At 51.4% G+C, this 27082-nt stretch overlaps 2 protein-coding genes across 17 annotated transcripts in view; one reads left to right on the top strand and one right to left on the bottom strand.

The window, feature by feature from the left end:
• Cdh23 (cadherin 23 (otocadherin)) overlaps positions 1–1505 on the top strand; it is a 393766-nt gene extending 392261 nt beyond the window's left edge. For 6 of the 9 annotated variants that reach the window (XM_017313930.1, XM_030245069.1, XM_017313927.1 and 3 more), the window contains one exon: positions 553–1505. In XM_017313930.1, the coding sequence (XP_017169419.1) occupies positions 553–879 (327 nt within the window). In that variant the 3' untranslated portion in view covers positions 880–1505. The remainder of the gene's footprint in view (positions 1–552) is intronic. The other 3 variants (NR_045556.1, NM_001252635.1, NM_023370.3) reach the window with 1 other exon arrangement.
• Positions 1506–1652: 147 nt separating this feature from the next.
• Psap (prosaposin) lies at positions 1653–26625 on the bottom strand. 8 transcript variants are annotated; one of them, NM_011179.3, is made up of 15 exons: positions 26471–26625; positions 12481–12614; positions 11674–11748; positions 10779–10904; positions 9523–9720; positions 9145–9288; positions 8251–8307; positions 6708–6716; positions 5024–5155; positions 4694–4789; positions 4195–4474; positions 3948–4105; positions 3635–3715; positions 3372–3479; positions 1653–2559 (listed from the first exon to the last, which is right to left on the bottom strand). In NM_011179.3, the coding sequence occupies exons 1-15, from the start codon at positions 26508–26510 to the stop codon at positions 2524–2526; spliced, it is 1674 nt and encodes a 557-aa protein (NP_035309.3). In that variant the 5' UTR covers positions 26511–26625; the 3' UTR covers positions 1653–2523. The 8 variants fall into 8 exon arrangements, with proteins under 8 accessions (NP_035309.3, NP_001139593.1, NP_001139592.1 ...); NM_001146121.1 differs by having other exon boundaries at positions 6708–6713; XM_017313848.1 differs by having other exon boundaries at positions 1655–2559; positions 4694–4786; positions 26471–26621.
• Between the last annotated feature and the right edge of the window lie 457 nt (positions 26626–27082).

Raw genomic sequence — 27082 nt, 5'->3', positions numbered from 1 at the left:
ATTATGATGTCTGGATACTGTGGAGTCTTTCCTAGAAATGAGGTGGGCTCAAAAGCAGCGGTTCTTAGTGTCCAGGAACCCCAAACCGTTACCTTCTAAGGAGCCTCCACCTTAAGAAACAGGTCAGGAGGGCCAAGCAGGCCTGTGTATCCTGGGCTACTGTTCCAGCAACTAGGGATTGCCAGTTACACTGGCTTTCCCAAAATGCCCATTTCCACCGGGGTATATGCTACAAAGCCTTGCAGCCAGACCAAAGTGCTCCTCCTACTTCTAGAGGTTCTACCTGGCCCTGCTTTCCTACCAACTTGGTTACAAACCCAGATACCACAGTAGTGTCCAGACTAATACCCACATGCTTAAGGACAGGTGGTGAACCTTTTAATATCCAGCCTCTGCCTTCCATTTGAGAAGGCTGGCGGGCCTGTTGGGTGGCTCTGTTAGATGCGGTAAAGAGGCCAGTGTGGTCCTGGGGTGACCGACCGGCTTACACCGCAGGCACAGCCCTCAGCTCACTGTAGTTTCCGAGTCATGAGGGTGTCCCTCCTTCTGCAGCTGATCCACACCGACCTGGAGGAGGAGCCTGGGGACCACAGCCCAGGCCAGGGCAGCCTCCGTTTCCGACACAAGCCACCCATGGAGCTCAAGGGGCAAGATGGAATCCACATGGTTCATGGCAGCACGGGCACACTGCTGGCCACTGATCTCAACAGCTTGCCGGAGGACGACCAGAAGGGGCTGGACCGCTCGCTGGAGACTCTGACGGCCTCTGAGGCCACTGCCTTTGAGCGCAATGCCCGCACAGAGTCGGCCAAGTCCACCCCTCTGCATAAGCTCCGGGACGTTATCATGGAGAGCCCTCTGGAAATCACGGAGCTGTGATGGCAAGCCTGCCCACCACCCTCCGAGGCAGGGGCACGGCCGGCCCTTCGCCCAGTACAGCCTTTGTGGGTGACCCTGGGCTGGCCCTGGCAGCCTGCATGGCGGCTCAGATTTGCCTCCTGCCAGGAACTAATTCAGCATCTGATCTCTACCTTCATAAAATTGGTTATTTTTTTAAGAAAACTTTAAAAATGCTAAGTGTCTAAGGACAAGGTGAGGAGGATCTCTGGGGGAGCCCCAGAGACTGAGGCCCAGCTCAGCTCTTCCCGACGCCTCTAAGGAGCAGGGAGCCAGCACAGAACTGACAACCCAGCCGGCCCACCCCTGCCTCAGTCCAAGCCCCACTGCACTTCTGCCTGCTGGACGTCAGGGTGGCGCTCCGCCCCTGCACACACACCAGTGGATGAGGGAACAAAGCATCCGCCCCATCGTCCTGAGGTGCCCAGGTGACAGCCGTGACTGATGTCCCTCCCCCTGGGTGTTGAATGTAGAGTGTTTGTGTGTAACCCTTTTCTAAATTAAGTTACTCCCTCAGGATTTCCTCCAGGTTTTGTTTAACTGATGCTCAGTGAAAGTCTCTGGAATGCTCTGTTTAAAAAGAAAAGCAACTCACATGGAACCAGCAATACCCTGACTTGGTGCCGTATGAAGGTCCTGGGGGGATGGGAGGGAGCCCCTTGGCCAGAGCGGCTGCTAGGAGCTGAAGGGGAAGGGGAAGGGGACCCAGAACCCACTCTCTTCTGGCTGAGGTATCAAAGAGACACAAGGCCAGATCTGTTGGTTAACAGAACTTTATTAAGTCACAGAAACTTTAGTGCAAAACAAAATCTAGGTCCATTTAACTGCACAGGCTGTCTCCTGGCAACCGGAGGCACAGGAAGCTTCTACTCTACACAGAGACCCCTCAGTTCATGGCCCACTGCCAGGCAGACGCTTCACTCATGAGGTGAACAGGCAGGTCAACAAGAGCTACAGGTGGTGGGAAAGCCGTGCAGGACCCCAAACAGCCAGGCAGAGGCCACACGGTCAAGGGCCTCACACACAAAAGACCAGGCCCACGTGACCGTCACACGGCACAGGCAAGTTACATTCACAAGTTTCCCCTCCCCACCCTACCCCACAGAACCCCAACAAGGCAGACGGGAAGACAGGAAAGCAGAATGGAAGGCTGACCCAGGGACAGCAACATCCCAAGCAAGCCACCTGCAGGTGCTTCTGAAATCTCTGTGCTATGACAATGGCCATTCCATCGCTCTAAAGGCCTGATCATTCTGTGCTTCTAATCATCCAAAATAACTCCTTGGTACCACAGGAAGCTGGGTAGCTCCCTCATGGTAGGAGATGGCCATAGATCCCCCACACACCAAGAAAGGGCTCAGAAAATGCTCCTGCCCTCTGGCTCACCACCCCCCTCCAGCAGGTGGGTGAAAAGGGCAGCCGGGGAGCTGATGCCCAAGGTATCCTCATCCTTCGAGCAGAAAGGGGACACGGAAGTGGCTGTCAGCACCTCTTACATGACAGAAATGCTACAGTAAGGGAGAGGAGATGGGGGAAGGGCAAAGGGGGTTCCTACTTATTAAGTCAAATAGATCTATGTGTTCATTACCCTAGACCCACAAGTAGGTGACTTCTGCAGCTGGGAAACTAGTTCCACACATGGCGTTTGCAATGATCGACAGCCTATGAGGAGAAAGGGAGACAGGTCAGGTCAGACAGGACAAGCCTTCACGCGTCACTTGCTTGTCAGCGTCACTCCAAGTGTGACCTGCTTTCTGCTGACGTCACAGAAGCTAAGGAACCTAGGATGCTATCAAAACAGGACCTGTGGCCCTCAGAGCTGTGAGATCTCTGAAAACACTGGCACGGAACCAGAGGCACAGCCCCTTGCTGTCATGTAAGAGTACTCCTGCAGTAGGCAGGACTCCAGCCCCCAGTCCCTGCTGCTTGACTGAAAAATCCTACAGCAATGAACAAGAGCTCAAGAGGGGCAGCCTCAGGCCCACATGCTATCCATGGGGTGTGACAGTGCAGACAAGGACAGGAGGGGCCCGGCTGACTCACGTCCCTGAGAAGGAACGACAAAGCTTTATGCGCTAGAGGCCAAGACCAATACCCCATCAGGAAAGCAAGTCTGGCCCCCAGGGCTGCTCACAAACACCCTGTGGAGCACCCTTGAACCAAGGCTTCAAGGGTTGAGCTAGGCCTCCGTCAGTCACAAAGTGTCCCCTGGGACCCATGAGGACTTGTGCAGAGGCAGGGACCATGGGCCGCACAGGTTTGGTGCAATCCCTGGTGGCTGTGCATGAAGCTGGTAAGACAATACCAGGGGACACAGAGATGGCTCAAAAGACAAAAAGCATAGCCACGCAGGCCTAATGCCCTGAGCTCAGTCATCCCCGACAAGATGACTTGTTAGAGGCACAGTTAGAGCCTCCTGTTCCCATGAGGTGATCCACCCCCCAGCACGCTGTAGGAGCAGTCAGGATACTCACATTGCATCGGGCGGCAGTCTCCATGTTCTGACACCAGTAGCTAGGGCCCCAGACACACTTCTCGGTTCCCAGCAGCAGCTTATAGGCAGAAGGGCAAACTCCAATTTTCTGTATGACAAATGACGAGAAATGAGCTGCCCTGCCAGGCCCCATTCAGAGCTGAGACCGAAGCACTTCCAGCCCCTGACAGAGGTCTGGCTGTTCCGCTTCCTGCCCCACTCCATCCATGCTGCCACGAGGCCCCGGCATCTGGCGCGGCTTACCGAGCACACAAATCCAGGATCCATCACTTCCACGAGGATCTCCAATAGCAAGGGCTCATACTCAGCCACAAAGTCATCGCACTGCCAAGAAAAGGGGCACGGGTCCCAGTGTTGGCTGTGTCCACCAGAGACCCTGACTTCTTAGAACCCAGGGTCCAGAGGCTGGTCACTACCCTAAGGCCTTCTTCCATGGCTTCATGTGCTTACTGCCTCTCAAAACCTCAGGCCTAGAGCACACAGGGACACCACCACCACCCCCAGCACCGCCCCCAACACACACTGGAACATTAGCAGTGAACGGACACGCCCATACCTGCTTCTGGTAAGGGTCTGGCAGGAAGCTGCAGCCCTTCTCAAGTGCGGCCAGGATTTCCTCCTTGGTGCTGTTTTTCTCCAGGTTATGTTCCAAATAGAGGACCAGTTTCTTGCACACCTCACAGAACCCACCATTCTTCTGAGGAGGCACATGGGCTACAGAAAGGACGACACAGGGCTTAACACTGGCAAGTGCTCCTTAATGGAGAGCGGCCCCTTCTTCCCTCAGTGTGCCGTGGACTTACCGGGCAATGCCGACTGCTTGGGCTGTGCGGGCTGCTTTGGCGGTGTGGGCTCTTTGAGCAGTGCAGATACAATGGCTGGCGCAGGCTGCTCAAGTGCCTCCACCAACTCCGGGCGGGCAGCACAGAGGCCGATCACACCGCACAGAGAGCTGGGGTTTACCTCATGGATAAAGATGTCCAACAGGGAGGGGCCAAATGTTCCCACCACCTCCTGGCACTTGGTTCTGGCAGGATCGGGGAGCAGTGCGCATGCGTTGCTCAAACCTTTAACTAGGAGCTCCTGAAACAGGCGAAAGGCGCATCAGACTGGAGCTGGACACAAAGAAGAGATGCAAGGCATGCCAGGAGCCAGTCCAGAGTTGGGTGCTATAGCCCTCCCCTAGAGACCTCCCTCCTGGGTACTGGGGTATATATCTGCCAGGAGAACCATCCCCCCCCCAACTCACCCAGGCACCTTCTGAGCACTCCTCCCCGCCCCCATGCAAGGAGGCCAGCATACCTCAGTGGCATTATTGACAATCAGCTCAGAAAACTTATTCATCACAAACTGACAGGTCTGGCATAAAATCACATTGTGGGCCTGGACCAGATTCTGCTGTGAAGGACAAGAGGAGAGTGTTTTAAGGCTGGGACCTGACCCCTCGGGCATGCTTTTACCACATGTTTCCTAAAGGTGTGAAGCCAGGATCTAGATTATGGGCACGTATAGAACTCCTCCAGGTTTCAACTCGAAACACATTCAGAAGGCAGGCAGGGCCCGGAGAGGACGTGACACCATGGGAGGATGGGGTATCTGTTCCAGTCGGCAGAGAACAGCAACAGAAGGTACCTCATAGGGGTCCATCATCTCCAGGGCAGGGAGGATGTTCTTAATGGTCTCGGTGGCAGGGACCAGAGTCTTCATTGGCACTCTCTTGACCTCATTACAGAAGCCAGCCAGCACACAGATTTCCTTGGGTTGCTGAAGAAAGCATGGCCTGTGTTAGACAGCCTGTGTATGCTGCCCTCAAACCCTTCCTTACACAGCAGAGCAGAGCTGAGGGCTCGTGTAAAGCTCCCTCTTCCCACTCAGGCTGGCAGCTCCAGTTAAATAAAGATCACTGCGTGTACACCCAGTTCCACCTAGAGGAAGCGCCCCTCACCGTAGGATAGTCTTCTAGCACTTTCTGTACCCCCAAGCACAGCCAGGCTACGTATGCCAGCTCACTGTCAGGGGTAAGCTCTCTGGATGGGAACTATAAGGCTCATGATCTCACAGAAAGCCCAATGTGACTATGTCAGAATTAAAATCACATGGAAACCCCCCTTCAGTGACAGTTCCATGTAAACTGGTACACTAAGGGGAAGAAAGGCCGCTTTTCCCAGAAGCCATATTCTGTGCTCACAACTGTACCCAGGGCATGTGAGAGCCCAGGACCTGAGCTGATCAGATATTTCGTCACAAGGGCTTCACACAGATCCCCTCTCACCATCCTGACACCAAGCCAGAGAGAAATGAGTGTGGATATTCAGACCACCACACTGCGAAAGCCAAGAGCAAGTCCCATCCGCAGACCCTGTGTGGTGCTGTGTGAACTGCGTGTGGCAGCCCTCGGCTGAGCCCAGCGCAGGAGCAGAGGTGCTGACAACAAGAGCACGCACACTGAGATACACTGAGGGCAGGTTCCTAAACTCCCTGGCTTTAACACACCTTACAATTAGGAGATCAAGGCCAGAGAGAGACTAAGGTACAAAACCTTTTTTTAGGGGGGTGGGATGGGGTGAGGGGTGGGGGTGGGCAAGATTCAGGGGCGGGGGCGCTCTGTCTGAAGCAGCATAAATGAAAACTCAGGCATTTCCATTTAAGCCCTTCCTTATGAGATTCAAAATGCCTTTCAGCTTCTAGAACTCAAACCGGAGAGCCTGGAAGCAATGTTCAGAACAGACCCACTCGGGCACTGGCTCGGCCAGGATGGACTGAGCACTGATTCCCACAGTATGCCATCTCTGAGGCTCTAGGTGCCCCAAGACCCACTCTCTAAAGGGCAGAAGGCACAATCGAGAGGCCATGTGTAAGGCTCTCCACCCAGCAGGCCAGGCCACTGTCTGCATCTAGTTTGCCCATGCAGAAGCACTGGGGTGAGGGACAGCGCTAAGACATGCAATGCTACCCACTGTGAAAGACACAAGTGTTCTGTCAGGGCCCTGGCTTTCGGCCTTTGCCACCACCACCCTGGTAACAGGTGATGTGCTATGTGCTGACTTGGGCATAGGCTCTGGTAGCTACACCGTCTGGCCCCCAGGATCTGAAGTGCTGAACGTAAGGGAAAGGACATACGGGGACACCCTTCGTGGTACCTGTCAGAGCTCACCATGCCAGACCAAAAAAAAAAAAAAAAAAAAAAAAAAAAAAAAATTAAAATTAAAAAAAAAAAGCAAAAATAAATAATAAATAAAATAAAATAAAATAAAAGAGAGAATAGCCAACAACTAGAAGCAGTAGACTACTACCAAAAGCAAATTCTGTCACATACCTGATCCTGCTGTTGAACAAAAAAACAGGAAATCGGAGGAGTCAATGAGAAAGGAAAGGACACAGCAGTTAAGAGAAATTAAAACAACCATGGAGCAGTTAACCTGGCAGAGGGATGTCATCGAGTTTAAGGGCAACACCCTGGCAGGAAGGGATGGATGGGGCCGAGAGCTAGTCCAGCCCTGACAGCATGCATGTGGCTGCTGGAAACTGTCCTTGTGAAGGGCCTCCACCTAGAGCTGATCGCGAGCTTTCTGGCCTTTCTAAGCTCCACACAGAGCAGACTCCACAACCTCAGGCCAGCTGCCAGCCTGGAAGGTGGGTGTGTGGGCTTTGGTTGGGAATTCCAGCTGCAGTTACCCTAAGTGACAAACAGGGATGGTTGAAAGGATGTTGTCGCCCCAGAGGCAGTCTGCTGTACCCACAAAGGTCATAGAAAGTCATATGAATTATGTTCTATCCGTACTGTGGCTTAATATGAAGCCACATACAGGAGTAATGACTAGTAGGGAGTGATCATTTAACCCCAGCATTTGGGAGGTAAAGGCAGCCACATGCAGTAAGAACTAGAAACTGAGACCAATAATTTTAGGGGAAAAGGAAAATTAAACTGTGTTTCCCCTTTTATAAAAAAAAAAAAAAACAAAAAACAACAAAAAAAACCAGCTATTGTTTTTAGGGAAAAGGGCAAATTAAACTAAGATGGAATACAAAATGATTTCATTGGTATATTTTCAAAACCCAAATTGTTTGATACAGAAAAAAACTTAAAAAAAAAAAACTTCCCATTATAATAAAAACGGGTAGCTTCCCTGAAGGAAGCATTTCACCAGGCCACTCCACATCAAAGGGTATCTTAACCATGGAGGTCTTTACAAGCTGTCTTTAGATGTTTGTTTGGGGCACGAGCAATGATCTCAAACAAGCCACCCAGCCAGATGGACCGCTTGGGCAGCAGGTTAGCCCAGCAGCTGGACAGTAAGTATATACAAAGCAGGAAAGGGCTCAGGTTCAAGCATGAGTAAGGACTCACGACAGTCCGTGAGAGAGGGAGAGCAGGGCATCTCGCCCACTCACTCAGCTCTGCCAGCCACATCAGCACGGTTCAAGTCTAGATATCCCCCATGCCCCATGTCCCACCTCTCAGGCAATGAGCCCCACCCCACCCCGCCCCCTGGACATTACCAGATGCCAATTTTAGCTAGGGAACAAGCAGCAGCTGTAGCTGATTCTTTCCTCCTGACCCAGAACACGGGCTCCCTTTGAAATCTCCCACCCGCTCAGTGGCGCAATGCTCCTTCCTATACAGATGCCAGCGCTCAGCCAGACACTAGCAATCTGACAGCCAGCTCATGCATGCACAGACTAGCAGACCTAGGCTACCAGGGCAGTCCAGGGATCACATTAGCTAAGGAAGACTTTGTGGGAGGAAGGATGGGCGGGATCGTGAGGAGAAGTTTTACTCTGGCCCTCAAGTGGAAAAAGGGGAATCCCAACGCATGGAGTTACCAATGCGAACACTGAGCGGAGGTCCCGCCACCTACCATGTGCATCAACATCTGGACACAGACCTCGGAATACTGGTCCACGTAGTTCTTGCACTGCAGAGAGACAGAGGTTCAGTTCACCACAGCCCAACTGGCTTTTCAACAGTGCCAACTGGTGACTTGCAGACGGACATGGACGGGCTTCTAATCCCAACAACCATGGACGAGGCCAGCCTGAGCTACACAGAGAGACCTGCTCTCACAAGGAACAACAATTCCCAGAATAGATCGAAGTGTCCCCTTAAGATTTTCTAAGATACTACAGCAATTTAGTTATTCTACCCCCTACTTAAAAACCTGTAGAGATGTCAGAACAGGAGTTGGCAGTCCTCAGTGTCTGATAGCCCAAATGCCTCCCAAGGCCACAGAGCGACCATTGTTAGCAAGATGAGAACACAGCTGCAAAACACCAGTAGGGATCTTCCAAGGCCATTCACAGGCTCTCGGGCACTAAGTGAGTTCTGAGACCACAGAACTCAATGTCCTTCAAGCTGCTTATCAGGCAACCCCACTGCTGTGGGAAAAGAGAGCTGTGAGCCTCATTCACAGACCACAGCCCTTCGTTCTAGAAGGGGGATGCCATGGAGCCAGACAGAGTGAGTTGTATCCCTGAGGACCCACAGCCAACTCCCACAGGTTGTCCTCTGACAGCCGTGCATGTGTCGTGCATGGTACACATTTTAGTACATGGTGACAGAGGGGAAAAAACAGCTTTCCCAACGTGATTTTCCTCCACTGCAGATTCAACTAACCAAAATTACATCTAGGTCTCACTAAACGCACCGGGGAAACCCTGAGGCACCTTCCTCGGGGCCACTGGGAAGGTAGCACTACCTGCTGCTACCCTAGCTCAGAACATTATCCAAACCATGGGGCTAGATAGAGGCTTACTATGTCAGACACGCCTGGCCCCAAGCGGTCACAATCCTCCTTCACGTGGTCCACGAAGCCCTGGATAAAGCTGGAGTTGGTCTTCACAGCAGTCTGGACATCAGACACCAGCTTCATACAGTCCTGGCAGACGTCCTCGTTAGCCTACAAGAGAACAGCAACAAGCTCCAGGGAGAAAGCCATATCTCACAAGCGGCCACAGCACTAGACAGGCTCAGCAGCTCCTGGGAACCAGGCTTTTAACCCATGGCCATTCACTCAGGCCAAAGTACTGAAAGGGCAGGCAGTGGGGCATGGCCTGAAGGGAGAGCCTGTGTTCTGTCCAGCACTGTGGCGCTTCTGCTGTGTTTGCCCTGACTCCACCCACCCTCAGCTAACCTTAGGTTGGGGCTGGCTGCGGGGGTGATCCTGAGGGTACAGCAGGAGAGGGATGTTGGACATGAAGGGGGCAACCACACGGGCCATGTCCACCTCCGGGATCTTGTTGGACTCAAGCTGTTTCTGGTTTTGCTCGGCCAAGTACTCCTGAAGGGACTGGCAGAGGTTGAGCGCAGAGCACACTTCCCCAGGGTTGCTCTGGAAAGGAAAAGAGACAGCTGAGAGCCTTTCCCAAGGGCAGCCTGTTGTCATCCAGTCAGTTCCTCCCTCACTCAGTGTGCCTAGAAGATTAGGAAGTTGCACACCAGGTGTCTAACCTGCAGGCTTCCCAGCCCCCCAGTGTCACTGCTGCCCATCATCAGCTCTTCCTTAAAGAAAAATGAGCCACCAAGGAGAGGGGAAGAGTCAGAGACCGATGTTTGGCCAGTGTGCTCACAGCTGCAAGCTAAGGCACCGGACTGACTTCACACACACACACATCTGTGCAGCTCACAAATCCTGATCTCTTACCGTGGCTCACACTTGCGACCACCTCAATTCTACCCCGCTCAACCTGCTTCCTGGAGTGGCCACTTCAGCAAATTTCCCAGAGACCTGGACGCTGTTCCCAGTCCTTAAAGCTCCTGTATCCCTCTTGAGTTTGGCTAGCCCATCCATCTTTCAAAACTCAATTTCCATCTGTTGCCATCACACCTCCTAGCAATGTGTGCTGTCCTTCCTGGGTGTCTTTCCATGGGACACAGAAGGCTTTGTGGATCAAATGAACACCTTCCTCACAAACCCCTGGCTCCATCTTTGGCACTCTTAGCCCCACCGGCTGGCTTCTTCAGAATCCCCCTTCTTGAAAGCCTTTCAGACTCTACAGAACTAGCTCCTGGTTCGCTGCCGGCTCCGGACACCCAGTTTGGGCACAGTATACACTTGCTGAGTGACAAGTGAGTATACTAGTAGCTGACCCCACACTGCATCTCACGGTCACTCATGACTTCTGCATTCACAGAGATGAAGCCATGCGCTTGCTCTAGACATAAAGGCCTGACAAGGGCTACCCATTTCTCCCTATCAACAGGATGCAGGAGTCAGGAATCCAAGGCACCTGGCCCAGAAAATCAAACAGGAAACCCACCGTGCTACAGCACTTGGTGCAAGGAGCCCTATGAAGAAGAGCTGCAGGAGAAACCCAAAGCCGGGAATACGAACACACTGGCCCTTCTGGGCCCTAGAAGTGCCTTAAAGGGCCCTACCCAGTCACCTACCATCTCGCCCTTAATCATGTCCAGGATGACAGGCAGGTAAGAGTCAACCACCTCCTTGCACGAGGCCGACAGGCTGGAGTCATGAATCCACTCACAGGTCTTCTCCAGGTAATGAAGGATCTCCTCCTGCAAGCGACCCCATCAGTGACGAAGGCCTAAGTCTGTACCCTCAGCATCCATGTACACAGAAGCCAGGGTTGACAAAGTATACCCCGAACCCCAGTGCTGGGGGAGGCGGGGCAGTAAGTTTGTGTATCAGACCAGGCAGATCCAAAGGGGCAGCTGGCCAGACAGTCTAGCTGAAATGAGTTACGTCAAGAGACGCGGTCAACCTCGGCCTCCACGTGCCCACACACCGATGGGTAAACCCCCCAGACCCCAAGCACATACTCTCAAATGGCAGTATGTAAGCTGGGTGTGGTGGTACAGGCCCATAATTTCAGCTCTCAGACGGCTAAGGCAAAAAGGCTTGAGCAAGTTCAAGGAAAGCCTGGGCTACCTAGCAAGGCTCTGGGTTAACCAAACAGCCAGGGCTAGAGCCTTTAATCCTAGCACTCTGAAGGCAGAGACAGGTATAACTTAGTTTTGAGGGTAGCCTGAGATAGGAAGATAGGAACACCTTGCCTCAAAAAAAAAAAAAAAAAAGGAATTGTGTGCTTCCTGAGCACCAGGCACAGAGATGGTACAAATCTACACATGTAGGCAGAACACTCGTACACAAAAATAAAATCTTTAAGAACATAAGCTTGTACTGTCAAGCCTATATGTATGACCTGGAAAGCCAGACATCCGTGTCTGCCACCCCTTGGCCAATAGTGCTCCTCTCTGGACCCCCAGAGCCCAGACACACAGTCTCCATCACAGCCCACACCCACCCTCCTCCCCAGTACCTTACCTGCGTAGCATTATCTTTCAGCAAGTTCCCAGCTTCGGTGACAACAGTTTTGCATATGTCGCAAGGAAGGGATTTCTAACAGGAAAAAACATGAGAGAGAACGTTTTGTATGTCTGGACACTTGGCACGACAGTGCCCCCACCCCCACCCCAAGGCTGTCCTAATCTCTGAAGCCTCCACTCATCGCACAGGAAACTCGGTAAGATAAAGCAATACTCAAACCATAACCGAAAACAAATGAGAACCCACATTAGAAAGTTAGCCACAAGGTGAGTGATTCATTAGGCCATATTTATTCAAGTTTTCTTCTCTTGCTAAAATTGGGCTCCCAGAACCCAATCTCCACTAAGTCACACTCAGTCCATCCCACCAGTGGGTCCTAGAATGCCGTCATTCTCTGCTTGGTCTCGGAGGTACACAGAAGAACCTCCACCTCTCAGAGCCCCACAGTAGCATGTTCATTCATCACCATCATGGTGAAGGCAGCAGCCATTGCCCAGTGTGGCTACAGCAGAGTCTCAGGGGTCAGTCAGTGGCCAGCCTGGGGGGGGGGGGGGACGACAGGGAAGGCGAGCAGACGGAATCTGGACTTCCTGAGATGAGTGGTGAATGCTGGGTATGCCTGTGCCTGCACCACGACCCTCACCCGGGACAGGGGGTAGACCCTGAGGGCCCACAGGTGAGTGGGTCACCAAGAGACAAGGTGCCTGTGGGACAGGAAAGGTAAGCAGAGTACAACCAGGGGCAGGGGCAGGGGCAGGGGCAAGGACCAAGTGCTCTGCATAGACACTGGGAGCGGGCACTCACCGCTGTGGGCTTGCTCCAGACCATCTGCTGGCAGTGCTTCACGGCCCCACAGTCCACCGCCGTCTTCACATCTCTGCACAGCACTGCTGAGCCCCCAGAGCATGTCTTCGGGTCTTGGACAGGGCTGGTCAGAGCTAAAGGAAAACCGCCCAATACATAAGTACGCAGAGTTAAGGACTAGCTCTGCCTGCTGGCTGAGAGATCACTGGGTCTCCCTAGCCCAAGAAATACAGACTGTATCGCAGAATGGCTGGCCAGGGAGAGCCTGCCCTAAGTCATAGGACTGACAGGAGGCACGTGTCCTGTCTAGTGTCAGGTTCTGAGTCCTCAAAATCTGACTGGAGTAATCCGTAGCACTCAGGAGGCTGAAGCAGGGGATGGTGAGTTTGAGGCCAGCCTGGGCTACACAGAGGATTTTTATCAGACGCAGAAGATGGGCTAGCATGAGGACCAAACTCTGGCAGGTATCAGGATGCTGCCCCCAACCTCTGATGAAAACAAGAGGCACGTGGCTTCAATCAACCATGAAAACCCCGTGGCCACACTGCTTCACCTTGGACACCCAGGAAGTCCATGTTTGCATCCCACAAACATGTACCCCACACAGACATCCATGAGCAGGCTCTTCCTAAAGACTAAGGGAATGAACTAAGGAGCTGGGCACACGGTCCTGCATCTTCTGCCCGTACTCCAGCCTTGCCGGCCACCACACAAACACGCACAGGCGCGCACACGCACCCCAACTCACAAAAGCAGCATGTTCTCAAGCCCAACTTCCCAGAGGCCAGCCCAGCCCAGCCCAGCCCAGCCCAGCCCAGCCCAGCCCAGCCCAGCCCAGCCCAGCCCAGCCCAGGCTGAGTAATGGGGGTGGGGGTCACTTGGCAAAGGTTCCTAAGAGCTAAGCTATACATACTACCCGAGGCCTAACCTGGGTTCCAGGCCAGCCTGAGCTACAGAACCATGTTCCAAAACAAAAACCATACTGCCTGGTGCTACCCCCAGTGAGGAAAAATATGGTGCCTAGTAGCAGGCACATGAGGAACCAGAGGCCAGCAGGCTCGAACCCCAGCAGACCAGGAAGCAGGCTAACTAACACTGACTGCTAACACTGCCCACTTCCATCTTTACTGGGGACTTGCTATAATGACCAAAGTCATCAGGTTTCTGGGAGCATAGCCTGCAATCACAAGCCTGAGCCACAGCAGACCCTGTGTTTGTTTTGCCTTCCAGGAACTTGACACGGAAACCACATTCAGTCAGCCTGCTTTAGCCTGGTGACAGAGGTCTGAAAGTAACCCTGACCCAGATCCAGGTAACAAACTTAGCATCTTATTCAGTGCCCAGCACACTACCCAGTGAGCTGTCCCTAAGACAGAGGTGCACCACCCTACGGGCACCATCCCAGCAGTGGCTAGGGATCTGAGGGCACAGAACAGAGACTCATACCTGCACTTTAACCACAAGAGCTAAGGCAGTGAAAAGGAAAGACACCGGCAGGGCAGCCCACTGGAAAGAGAAGTGGGAGCACTGAGCTGTGGCGGCACACTTAGAAACCATACTTTAGGGAGGCAGAGGAAGGAGAATGGTCTGAGTTGTGAGCCTCTTATCTCAAAAGGAAAACAATGTGGGGGAGGGGTTGGCTCAGTGGGTGAACCCCAGGACCCACATGATAGGAGGGCAGGGAAAACATCATAGAGGCACACATGGCGGTTTTCAAACAGGCGAGGGAGCAGAGCTGTCCTGCCTATGGCAGGGGAGTGGAGCTGTTCTGGATGGTTCCAGACCCCAGGTCACTGTGCAACTAACTAAAATCAGAGGGCCAGCCTTAACCCAACAAGGGACACACCAAGGAAAGAGTTGGGTTGTCTTGTTAGGCACGGACGTCCAACCCCAGGGTATTTATCAATAAATAGATAATTACCCAGGGCTGGAGAGATGGCTGATACCACACACTGTTCTTGCAGCAGACCTGAATACCTGTAACTCACTTCAGGAAGATCTAACTCTTCTGACCTCCACGGGCACCCATAGTCATGTACACATACATAATCAAAATTAAAAATCTTTTTCAAAAAATGAACCCAAACCACTTTTTGACCAGTTATGTTCTGACCTCCAAGCCTGCAACATTCAGTCCTTAAAACCAATTTCCTTCTCCGGCAGTTGGCCAGCTACCTCTAAGAATGTTCTTAGACTGTTTGCCCGAGCTCCTAGCAGGGTCTGATTCAACCTGCTGTTACCTATGTCCTTGTAGATATGAAGAGCACTCAGCACACACATACAAGTTAAACTCTACATTTCAAGGGCCTGGCCCAGGAATCAAAGCCCGTGGGGGTGGGGACCGTTGTCTTTCCTTCCCCTTTCAGTCTTCTGAGACAAGATCTCTATATACAGCAAGGGCTCACTTCAAACTCAAAGTCCTCCTGCTGCAGCCTCTCTTAGAGCTGCGATGAAGAGATATGCCACCAAAGGCCTCAGTAAGCTCAAGGCCAGCTTGATTGATACACAGGCATACACACGCATACACTCGCATGCATACACACGCATACACACACACACACACACACACACACACACACACACACAGAGTTCCAGGCCAACCAGAATTACCAAGTGAAACTCTGTCTAAATAACAATGGTAACATTGCAATCCCAGCACTGAAGTCTGGGGAAGGACTACTGGGGCTAGCCTGGGGCAGTTAAGTACAAAGCCAGCCTAGTACTCATAGAAAACCCTGTCTCAAAAGCACAAAACCAAGGTTGGGCATGGTGATACAACCTTAATCCCAGCACTGAGAGGCAATGGCAGGGCCATAGTGAGATGAGACCCTGTCTCAAACGAAACAGAAGGCATCTACAAAGGTTGATACAGCTCAGCGGCAAACATGCCTAGCACATGTGGGAACCAGGTTCAATCCTCAGTCCTGGCAAATAATGTAATAACAAAATAACCCAAAATAAAACTAGGTATCACCAGAATTATATGGTATTAAGGATAGCTGTCAGGAGCCGGGTTCCACGGCAGCCCTAGAAGCAGGACTCCAAACACTTCCAGGTAAGATGGCTCAGCAGGTAAAGGTGCTTACTGCCAAACCACGGGGTGGGGTGGGGGTTGTATTCTAGTCCCACTGGGGAAAGAACGACTCTTACAACTTATACACTGTGGATTGTGTCTATACATGTAAGTGTTATTAAAAAAAACAACAACAACAAAAGCACTCATAGAAGTCAGGTGTAGTAGTTTACACCTGAAAGTCTAGTCATTGGGAGACTGAGGCAGGGGGATTATAGAAGCTAGTTGGTACTACTTAACAAGATTCAGCCAAGATGATACAATGGCTAAAATGTGTTTGCTGCCAAGCCTGGCAACCTGAACCCGATGCCTGGAACCCATTTGGTAGGAAAACCCCCAAAAGTTGACCTCTGACCTCCACACTCACACCATGGCACATGCACACCTACTGCCTGCCCACCCAACCTCAACCATTCCCCCACACATACTCATACACACACACACACACACACACACACACACACACACACACACACACACACACACACAAACCAGAAGTCTGGGAAGCAAGAATTGCTCAGAACCTTTTGTGATCCAGGCACTCTTGAGACATCCTGAAAGATCTAAAGTTTCAAATTGAGACTTAGACCCATCACTACCACTGAGCAACGTCTAATTAGACATGACACAGAAGAGACATGACCTGTCTCCCAGTCTAGCTCTGTCACTTGCTATCCAAACAGCCTTAAGTGAGCCACTGCTCTTCCAAGCTTGTGTGTGCACCCTTAAAGCCAAAGCTTTTGATGTCAGGGGACATGAAAATGATGACGGTGTCAAGATGCTCTAACCACACACAAACACTTCTACTGCCTGACCTCACCACAACCATCACCCCTTCATCTCCCAGGGACAGCAACTGGCACCCTATGCCACACCAGCCTGACTGGAATGGCCTGGCCCTAATTTAGGTGGATCTCACTTCTAGTCACATGCCCTGGAGACCTTGGTCTCTTAAGTCTGCACATAAGGTATTAAGCGTTACCTGACACCTGTAAAACATGTGCGGTCACACAGTGAGTGCCACTGTCATCTGCAGCTGTGACAGCAGCAGGTCTTCCTGGTGACCCATTCTCCTGATTAGAACTGGATATTTAATCAGACCTGAGAGATCTGTAACCCTGACAACTGTAGCCCAACAACCTCAGAGGCTGCTGCTAGCCACTGACCCCAAACCCCAAGAGTCAAGCAAAGGGAAGTGAGCCCAGGACACCTGCCAGGAGCTAAACAAGTTCCAAACAAGCCAGGAGAAGGGTGGCCAGCAAGAAACAAGCAGTGCCTTTGTGACTCAGAACACTGGGCAGTGCTACCTGCTGATTACCCTCAGGGAGCTCCCTACACCAGACTCATTGTTCGGGACATACCTGGAACCTACTTATTGCGTGCTCATGTGTGTGCATGCATGGATATGTGAAGTTCAATCACGAGTATCAGTGCTCGGGAGCCATTCATCTGAGACAAGGCCCTCTCTCACTAGAACCTGGGGCTCATGTGTTACCATGTGACCTTGACTGACCAGAAAGCCCCAGGATCCACTTGTCTCTGCCTCCCCGTGCTAAGACTAGACACCACAGTTGGTAACTTGCGGGTTCTAGGGGTCAAACTCAGGTCTTTTTTTTTTTTTAAGATTTATTTATTTATTACGTGTAAGTACACTGTAGCTGTCTTCAGACACTCCAGAAGAGGGTGTCAGATCTCATTACAGATGGTTGTAAGCCACCATATGGTTGCTGGGATTTGAACTCAGGACCTTTGGAAGAACAGTTGGTGCTCTTAAGCATTGAGCCATCACTCCAGCCCCAAACTCAGGTCTTTATGCTTGCTAAGCCTCCCCTCCAGTCCAGCAACCCATCGCATGTGCAAACACTTCCCCAAACTACAGAAGTTTCTCCTTTTCTGGAAGGACAAGGATTACAGCCCGAGACCAGCCGGGACCCAACCCTGTTTGGCTGTACACTAACCCTGACAACTTGCGCACACTAACCATCTGCAAAAATAGGAACGATCTCTAGACCATCTGTGGAGATGAAACTAGACAGCATGCGAGGGCGTCTGGTACATGGGAAGGCCTGAGATCTATGTGGCCAAGTGCAGACTGTGAGCCTGGACAGGAACCCAAAGGGAGAGAGGCTCATGTTGTAGAATTTACATTTCAGCAGAAAACTGGTTTTCCTCGGGTTACTTTTAAAGTCAGAATAAGCCTTACAACTGCTTACAGCAGCTACTATTCTGTGCAGAAGACCAGCCATTCCTAGCATACTGATGGCAGGATGGAAGACTATACTTTGCAGTCAGTCTCCTAACGCAACAGGGTCTGTTCATGAGAGGCCCTCACATCTTCCATGAAACTTAGACGCAACGGCTGGGGCCTCATCAGCCATCTTGAACCAAGAAGGAAGAAAAGATGTCAATCGTGAATCAGAGAGTGCCTAGACCACCAGGCTCCCAAGAGACCGAGTCAGTTCTGTGGGACTTCAGGAATTCTAATTTTAGGTCCCTGGTTTCTGCAGTCAAAGCCACATCCTACTAATGTGCATGCATAATCAATCAGTCAATCAGTTTGTTCACCAAACATCACCTCATCTATGAGGTTCACCGCCCGCCCCCCCCCAGGGCACCACCCTGTCTAGAGCATGCACCTGCCAGCCATTTGCGGAACAACCTTTATCTGGCCCATCCTCCGGCCCCCTTCCTTTAACAATTTTATGTAACCTGTGCTAATACCAATTGAGTTAGTTACCAAAAGAGAAAATGTTCAGCCTCTGGGAGCAACTGCATTCCACAGCTTACTGTATCTGCTGCCTGGGGAATGTCACCATGGCAACATCGGAGTTGCTTAGAAACAGGAGAGGCAGCGTGGCTTTCAGTCCCACTTGCAGAAACTTCTCCGGGGAAATCGATACACAGCAGCGCCAGTCTCTCCACTCAGGAAGGCTTCCAGATGCCTGCGCTGGCACTGCACCTTGTCTCCTTGCTTTCAGAACCTGAACTGGGTGTAGCCCATTCTGACTTTGTGAGAGCCCAACTCAAAAAGAAAAGGACCCTTCCTGACCAGCTCTGCTTTCAGATGGCCACACATCAGGTGATGAGGAGATAAACTTCCATGTACTTAGGTAATAAGACTGCAGTGTGCTCTGGCCGTGAGCACGGTCTGTCTGTCCTGAAAGAAGGCTCCAGCCAGGTGAGAAGGGAGCGGCAAGGGCCAGAGGCTCAGCAGCATGCTTCTATGGCTCCGGAACTTCACGAGAGCTGCTCATCCATTACAGTGCTCCACTGCTGGGCCAGCAAGTCGCAGGCTGGGAGACAGATTCAGCCAGCCAGCCAGCCAGCCAGCCAGCCCCACCTACCAGAATGGACCCCTGCACACCACGCCATGCAGCCCTGGCACTGGCACTTCTGAAGGTGACCCACCAGACACACCCTACCAAGAGGGGAACGCTTGACCTGTGTGGCTGCTCACAGAGAAGGTCTCAGACACAAGTGTAAGTGTGCCACCTACAATGTCACTCTGGGCTTCCTCTGTTTGAAAACTGAAAGCTAACACTTCAACCCTCCCCTCCTGACCTACAGTTAAAGGCAGGCTGCTAGAATGGCCCAGCAGTCAAGCTGGTTGCTTGCCTCTCCCACTGCTGTCATAAGGACAAAGCCAGCATGCCTTGAGTAGAAAGCACTTGAGCCACCTCGGGAAGGGCTGGATATTCTGGCTGTGGGCCCTAGCCAGAAGCTGCTCAAGGTACACAGTCTTAAAGACAGGTCTCAGAGACCCTGAAGACGGTTAGGAGTACCTCAAGCTCCTCCTCACACAGCTGCTCCTTCCAGGATATATGACATGAGGCCCAACCGACTGAACACAGAAGCAGCTGTGTTAAAGTGACACCAGCCAGGTGTCAAGTGGTTTGTAGAGGACAACAGGGCTCAGTGGTAAAGCCTTGCCTAGTGTGCACAGACGCTGGGGTCTATCCCCACAAACACACACAGCCCCATATGCACACGCTGACGACAAGGGAAGCAACGCCGAAAGCAGCAATCCACAGAACGACATCTCTCTGGAGCCTGCATAGCTTCTACACATAAGGGTCCTGAGGGGAGCCCCTCCTCCTCCCTGGGATTTGAATTAGGCTCTTTCTGTTACTAGCACTAGGACAACAGCAGGGTTCATGGTGATACTCACGCATCACGAGAGTTTGCCCGGAGCCCCCCATGCACGGCCCACTCAAACAAAACCGAAAACCAGAGAAAACTGCTGCTTTCTAGAAGTGTGGGGAAAATTACTTCCCCAAATTATAGCTAGTTCCCTTTTCAGATTTGCCTCGCTTCCTGGGTCCTACAACCTACAGAAAAATTATCTCCCACAGGCATGGAGGGGGCATCCCTCCAAATTGACCACAAATGACTATGAAAACTAGCATTTCACTTCAACCCAAAGTGTCACTCTAGATCTGTCAACTCCCAGAAACAATATCTTAATGTTACCACCAGAACATAACATTTAATCCTGATACAGACTTGGTGAGCCCAGCATGAAAACACTGGCCTATGATCCCAGCTATTTGGGAGTTGGAAGCAAGAAGATAACAAATTCAAGGCCTGCCAATGCTACAGGACAAGGGTTCAACGCCAGCCTATGACACTTATTGAGACCCTATCTCAAATTAAGAGAACTGGGAATAGAGCCCAGCAGTAGGGTAACAGAGTGCTTAGCAGGACAAGGCAGAGGGACAGGACAGAGAAGCAGACAGACGTATGGCAGCATACAGCTGTAACTCCAACACTAGAAAAGGAAAGAGGAAGACTGCCTTGGTTCGAGGCCAGCTGCAACCACCCAAGACCCTGTCTCAAACAGTCTACTCTGTGAGCCTGGGTTCAATCCCAAGCTCTGAGGATAATGAGACCTGACACTATTTTTTAAAGACTTATTTATACATTTGTACGAGCAGAAGTGCCAGTGGGGGCCATGAAAGGGCACCCAGTTCCCAGGAACTAGGGCTACGCCAGTTGTGAGCCGCCACATGGACACTGGCAATCAAATTCTGTCTTCTCCAAAAGCAGCCAGTGCCCCTAACCACTGGGCCATCTCTTCCTTTCACCCAGTGAGTCAAGGATGGAGCCCACAGGCTGTGTAAGCTGTAGAAATGAGTAGCTTCCCAGTAATGCAGAGGAAGATGAAACTGAAGGGCTCCAGGGCAAGGTGAGGCCAGCCACGTGAAGACAATGCTCCAGGGAGGACTCAAACTCACGCATTAATGTTATAAAAATCTGTGTGAGCCGGGTGTGGTGGCGAACGCCTTTAATCCCAGCACTTGGGAGGCAGAGGCAGGCGGATTTCTGAGTTCGAGGCCAGCCTGGTCTACAAAGTGAGCTCCAGGACAGCCAGGGCTATACAGAGAAACCCTGTCTCGAAAAAAAAAAAAAATCTGTGTGCATGCATACATGCAAGTGGAGTTCAGACAACTTACAAGTCAGTTCTCTCCCCCAACTCTGTGAGGTCTGGGGATTGGACTCCAATCTTGGAGGCAAGAATTTTTACATGCTGAGCTACCTTACCAGCACATCAGCCCCGGGACCACTATATACATACACATACACGCATACACGCACGCATGCATGCACGCACGCATGCACACACACACACACACATACACCCATAACCACTTCTAAGTCGCTAGGAGACATGACAACTAGACTAGAATACTAAAACAAGAATTGAGACTACTGGGTAATTTGGTTAAAAAACCTGCAAAATCTGCAATCTGGTCAGTAAATTAGTGTCTTCCCTAAGCCCCACCCTGCCCGCCTACCCTAAAATGACAAAGCAGATTGCAAGCCAGGAAGAGATTCCTCCTCCAGGGAGAAGCAATTAGCCTCCTTTAGCCCTGTTGCTTAAGCCAAAAATGAAAGCAGTGCACACAAACAGATTTAGCTAGGTGAAGGGTTACAGGAACTGGCCATACAGCCTTTGTAACTAACTCCTCTGTAAACCAAAAGCTTTGGAGAGCAGGAGGAATGAGTGACTCCTGCTGAGGCAGGAGGATTACCTGTAGTTCCAGACCAATCTGGACAACACAGTGAGTTACAAGCCAGAGTGTGATGCTGTCTCATGAATGAAATCAAAAAGAAGACAGCAAGCAGGGCTGAGGGGCCGCTGCTGTCTATGGTTAGCACCCAGGCCATGCAGAGTCACTGGCAGGAGACCGGCTCTCAGAGCCTATTTCTCAACCTGGTCGCTGAATACACAGGGTTCTCTGTAATTCTCCCACCACTTTTCTGCGTGTCTAAAAAGATCAAGAAGCAAAAAAGTCCGTGTGCTACCATTTCTGGAGCATCTGTGGGTATAGCTCAGTGTGTGAGGTTCTGAAGAGGAAATGGGGGACGGCTGCACAGTGCTTACTGAGTGTAGTGGGAACGAGGGGAGCAGGGAGACAATTGGCCCGGGCTAATCCTTGAGCCTGTTTTCCATACGCAACTATGTGTATGGGGAAGTCATGCTTGGAACAGGATCTAGTCAGTGACAACAGGTTTAGGTCCAAGAGTTTAATACCTTAAAGCTGCTGGGATCCACTAATGTGGGGGTTCAGGCACCTCCTAGTGACCGGCTAAGGACTTGTTTTCCTAACTCTGTAATTATGCCCAGGACACACATTCTCAATAAGTCATTTAAATCCGTTGCTAATCAACAGCATCTCTTGAAATGAAAGAAGCCAGGGAAAAAAATCACCAAGCCAAGGGTAAAGGGTGACTATACTTCTGTTGGTGGGACAAGAAGACACAACCCGGTAGTATCAGTGTTAATATCAGTGTGGGCAGTGAACAATACTTCCCCACGCCAATTGATGAAAACCTCAGGGCAGCGAAGTGAGAGTATAACATTGAACACAATGGCGTATGAAGAAATCAGGGGGTTAAGTACCTGGCCTAAGGCCACAGTGTTGGAGCTCGGCTCAACTGTCTCATACCCAACCTGGACTACCAAACTCAAACTCGGGCGTGGCTCTGCACACCTGTAAATCTCCACTTGGGAGGCAGAGGAAGGAAGACAGCAACTTCATAACGAATTTCAGGCAAGCCAAGACTAGATGGCAAAACCCTGTCTCAAAACCTAGACTCCAAAAAACTTTTACTCTGAACCCTCATTGAATCTGAAAAAAAACAAAAAACAATGAATAAAGTAATGTTTTTACAATGCTCAAGTCTCCACCCAACCACTATACCTACCATTGCTTTGGTTTTGACAAACTTTCACTATGTAGACCAGGATGGACTCAAGAAACTGCCCCTCTGCTCCCAAGGGCTGGGATTAAAGGGGTCTCTCTATGCAGAGTGTCTGTCCTGGACTTCTACATAGACCAAGCCGCCCTCAAACTCAGAGACTCACCTACCTATGCCTCCCAAGTGGCTTGATTAAAAGCCCGAGACTGCACCCAGCTGCACCCACATTTTAAAGTTGGAAGCAGCTGGGAATCCAGCTCTGTAGTAAAGTGCTTGCCTAGCAGTCACAAGATCCTGGCTGCAATCAGCAGGATCACCTTCAAATAAATTAATAAATAAAACTGTCATTTGAAACTAGGCACAGAGATACAGTACACACCCATAGCCTCAGTACCGGAGATGCACAGCAAGCAATCAAGGCTAAAAAAGGGAGATCTGAGTTCAAGGCTGACCCTGAGCCCCGCATGGTAACACTGGCCTTCAGTCCCAGACCTCAGGAGGCAGAGGCAGGTGGATCTGTGAGTTCATGACCAGCCTGATCCACACAGTGAGTTCCAGGACAACAGTAAATGGGACCATGCCTCAAAAATAAATAATAAATAAATAAAAATTAAGACTGAGCTAGAGGCATAGCTCAATGGGAGAGCGGGGTATTCAGTGAGCACAAAGTTCTAAATTCAATCCCTGGTTCCAAAACCAAAACCAAGCAAGCAGGTCAGTGTAACTGGTGTTCTTGCCTGCTCTTTTTACAGAAAACCCACAAGTCCGTTGTTGTGTCTTACTTAACATGTGAGAAGCCCTGAGTTCAATCCCCAATAACAGGGATGGTGGGAAATCCGTAACTTCCTGATCGGTGACCAACTGGGAAACAAGGCTTAGAGCCCAGAAGCCAGTACTCCAGAACTGTGTCAACAGCCTGTTTCAAAAAGTAGCAGGCCATTATCCAAGCAGCAGGCTTTGGCCTTAGGGACTTCCCAGTAACTGTCATTAGACACCATCCCCAACCCTATAGAACAACAACCTGCCCTTCTTCCTGTCCATTTCAGACCCTGCCAAGAGCCTAGACGGTCCAGTTTCACAGGAAAAAATGGGAGTCGTAGAGGTAAAGAGCCAAGGGTGCTTGCCAGGCACACGTAAGGCCTTTTGAGTTCACAGCATCACAGACAAAGAAAATACAAGCTAGGCTCTCCTCTCTGTCCTAGACAATTCCATCCAACTCAAATCCAACACACTTCCAAACGCCGACCTGTCCAATACACTTCAAGAACCTGACCAGATGAGCTGCGCAGATGGCTGCATTTTGCTGCGCAAGCCCCAGGGCCTGAGTTCAGATCCCCAGCGCCCACACAAACAGCGAGTGGCCACACCCTCCCCTAGCACTGTGGGGGCGGGCATAGAAGGATGCCTGGGACTTGCTGGCATGTCTCCCAGGCTCAGTGAGAGGTCTGGTCTCAAGGGAGTACAGAAAAGTGTAATGGAGCATGCGTGGTGGCCTCCTCCAGCCTTTGAGAGGCGTGCATACCCCACACTGCACAGACAGACACAGAAAACACAAAACTGAGAAGCTAGGCATGGGGGCTCACGTCTGTAATCTCAGGACTCCCCTATGTGACACAGGAGGATTGTGTTCCATGGTTAACCTATGCTGCACAGAGGCCAACCTGCCTAGGGTACAAGCAGGAACCTGTCTTTAAAAAAAAAAAAAAAAAAAAAAAAAAAAAAAAAAGAGCACTACCTTTTGCTAAACAGGATTAACTTGGCAGGTGAAACTGGGGGTTCCTGTTGCTGTTTATAACTTAAGCAGGCTAGGCTACAAACTCATGTGCTAAAACATCTCAAGAGAACACACTGCCTCAGAGTGCACAGACCTCAGTCAGAGGTTAGCCACGGCCCCAATGACAGCAGCCCTGCCGTCTCAGCCTCATGGAGAGCATCTGCCCCATGCCGGCAGCACCTTGCCACCTCTCTAAGCTCGGCTGGCCAACTCTGACCCACTTGTTCCCACTGGAGCAATCCCCCAACTGCATGTCCTGGCACTGCACTAAGATATGGCACTTCGTTTCCTGCAAGCAGGCAAGACTCAGCATGGAGTCGGGGGGCTACCACTGCAGGCAGCAAATGATGTCCCCTGCTGGTTAGGCTTGTGTGTGTGTGTGTGTGTGTGTGTGTGTGTGTGGTGGGGTGCACGCACATCTACATTTGTTTCTGGAGATCAAAAGAAAACCCACCGGAGTCAGAGCTCTCCCTCTACCATGGGGCCTGAAAATGGGCAGAGGTTAAACTGGCCTTTCATTCTTTTGGCATTCTTTGTTTTCTGTCTAGGTGGGAAAGGCAGTCAGGCTGGAGGGCTGGAGAGTAACCAAAACCAAGTGTCTGTACCTCCAGGGCTTTGTGAAGACTAGACGGGACCTGGAACATTCTAAGCACCCAGAACATCATTAAAAGGCAAGCTATGAGTGGCACCCTGAACTACAGTAGTGCCACACTGAGCCCATAAGTCCTAAGAGCCTCAGGGAGCACACGTGGTTTGCAGTCATCATAGACAACCAACAACTCAATGGTGGACAGTCAAGACAAGCTACCATTCTTCAGTATGACCTTGACGTGAGGCACAGAGCCTGGAGTTTTAGACCAAGGCCATCAGGGTCCTCCCATCTACCTAAGAAGGAAGAAGGAACCCAGTTAACTAGACTGGCAGTCAAATGAACTACATGTGTATTAGAAATAATTTTTCCAAGGAAACAGGTAAGGGGTATAGTGTGACTCAGTAGAGGATGTTCGTTTACCGTGTGTTACGATCCAAGTTCAATGGCCCATACTACAGAGAGAGAGAAAAAGAAGTCTGGTTTTGGTGGTGTGGGTGAATCAGAACTCACGAGTTATGTATGACACAGAGCAAGCAGGACCAAGTGCGTTTCTTTTCATTTTTCTTGCACAAAAAAAAAAAAAAAAAAAATCTCATACACAGTCCAGACTAGCCTTGAGCTTTCTGTGTAGCACAGGCTGACCTCAAATTCAAAATCCTCCTACCTATGCCTTCCAAGTGTGAGTCCCCTGGCGCTGCCTTGCCAACCTGCAGTGCTTTTAAGAAAAATCATTTTAGAAACACTTGCTATAAAATAAAGGCTGGCCAATGGCTTTGCCAGATCAAACAAAAAAATTAAGAGTTCCAATGCAATCGGGACTACACAATTCCCTCCAAGACCTACTACGCTCCTGAGTTCACACAGAAGCCAAAAAAATCACCCCCCGGCCCGGGGCAGACACAAAGACGCTTCCTGCAACTCCCATACGAGTGCAGTCTGGGACAGAGGTCACGGGCCGACCTGACCTGCAGGATGGGGCTTCAAGGCCATGTCTATCACCTACACCAGGATAGAGTCAACACAGCGACGGAAGAGGTCATCGAGTGACCTCTCCCAACCTCCATCCCAGGGAGAACCGCAGTCACCCGCAAGGCCTTGCACAAGGCCTGCACACACAGGACAAGACGTCTCTCCCACCTCCCAGTGGTCCCCCAGTGCAGAGAATCTGGAACAGGTCCCCCTCCGCCACCAGCCCCGATCTGCGCCTGCGCACAGCGAGGCCTGCCTAAGCGCGCCCCGGGAAGCGAGCGGAGGGCGAGGCCGGTACCGCAGGACTGCCCGGTTCCCGGGACCCAGGGGACGCTATAGCGTTCTTCTCTACCAGACCAGGGGACCCTTCTAAGCTCACCGGTGGCCAGAAGGCTGGCGAAGAGGGCGAGGGCGTACATGGCGCCGCTTCACTTCGCAGGCTGCAATGCAGAACGTCAGCTGACCAGACGAATATAAATCTACCCCCCAACCTCGCCGCAGACGCCAGTGCGCAGGCGCGGGCCCCGCCCAAACTGGGCGCAGCTTGACTCAGCGTCGCGCAGCGCGCCTGCGGGGAGGGAGGGTGCGAAGAGGAGCAGGCTGAAAACGCCCAGGGAAGGTGGCGGGAAGGCGCGGGTGGTGGTAATAAAAGAAAACCATATCTGGTGATTAAATCAAGGTCAGGCGCCGAACGGTATCTAACGCCTCTCTTTACCTTTGCAATGTGAGGAATCCAGCCCAGGGCTGGTACCAAGCCCTGAACTGCATCTTGTGCTCCCCCACCCCACCCCACCCCTGAGCCCCAGCATCTTTTAAGTATTACTATTTGTTTTTGAGATGCCGAGTCACTATGGCCTTGCTGGTCGACAATTCAGTGTCGCAGCAGACCTGGAACTCTCAACCTTCTGCCTCAACCCCTTGGAGAATGGTTGGGGGTTGGGGGGCGGGAGCAGGGATTTTTGTTTGCAGTCGCCGGTATTGAACCCAAGGC

This window comes from Mus musculus, chromosome 10 (assembly GCF_000001635.26).
Source record: "Mus musculus strain C57BL/6J chromosome 10, GRCm38.p6 C57BL/6J".
NCBI classification, from domain to species: domain Eukaryota; kingdom Metazoa; phylum Chordata; class Mammalia; order Rodentia; family Muridae; genus Mus; species Mus musculus.
Note: the sequence above shows the minus strand (reverse complement) of the source record. Positions and strands in the feature narration are given on the sequence as shown.

Coding starts and splice junctions, on each gene's coding strand:
- Psap (NM_011179.3), bottom strand. CDS start 26,510: ATGTACGCCCTCGCCCTCTTCGCCAGCCTTCTGGCCACCG. Junction 10,905..11,673: donor TGAAAGATAATGCTACGCAG/GTAAGGTACTGG, acceptor GGTCGCTTGCAG/GAGGAGATCCTTCATTACCT. Junction 9,289..9,522: donor GCAGCCAGCCCCAACCTAAG/GTTAGCTGAGGG, acceptor GTTCTCTTGTAG/GCTAACGAGGACGTCTGCCA.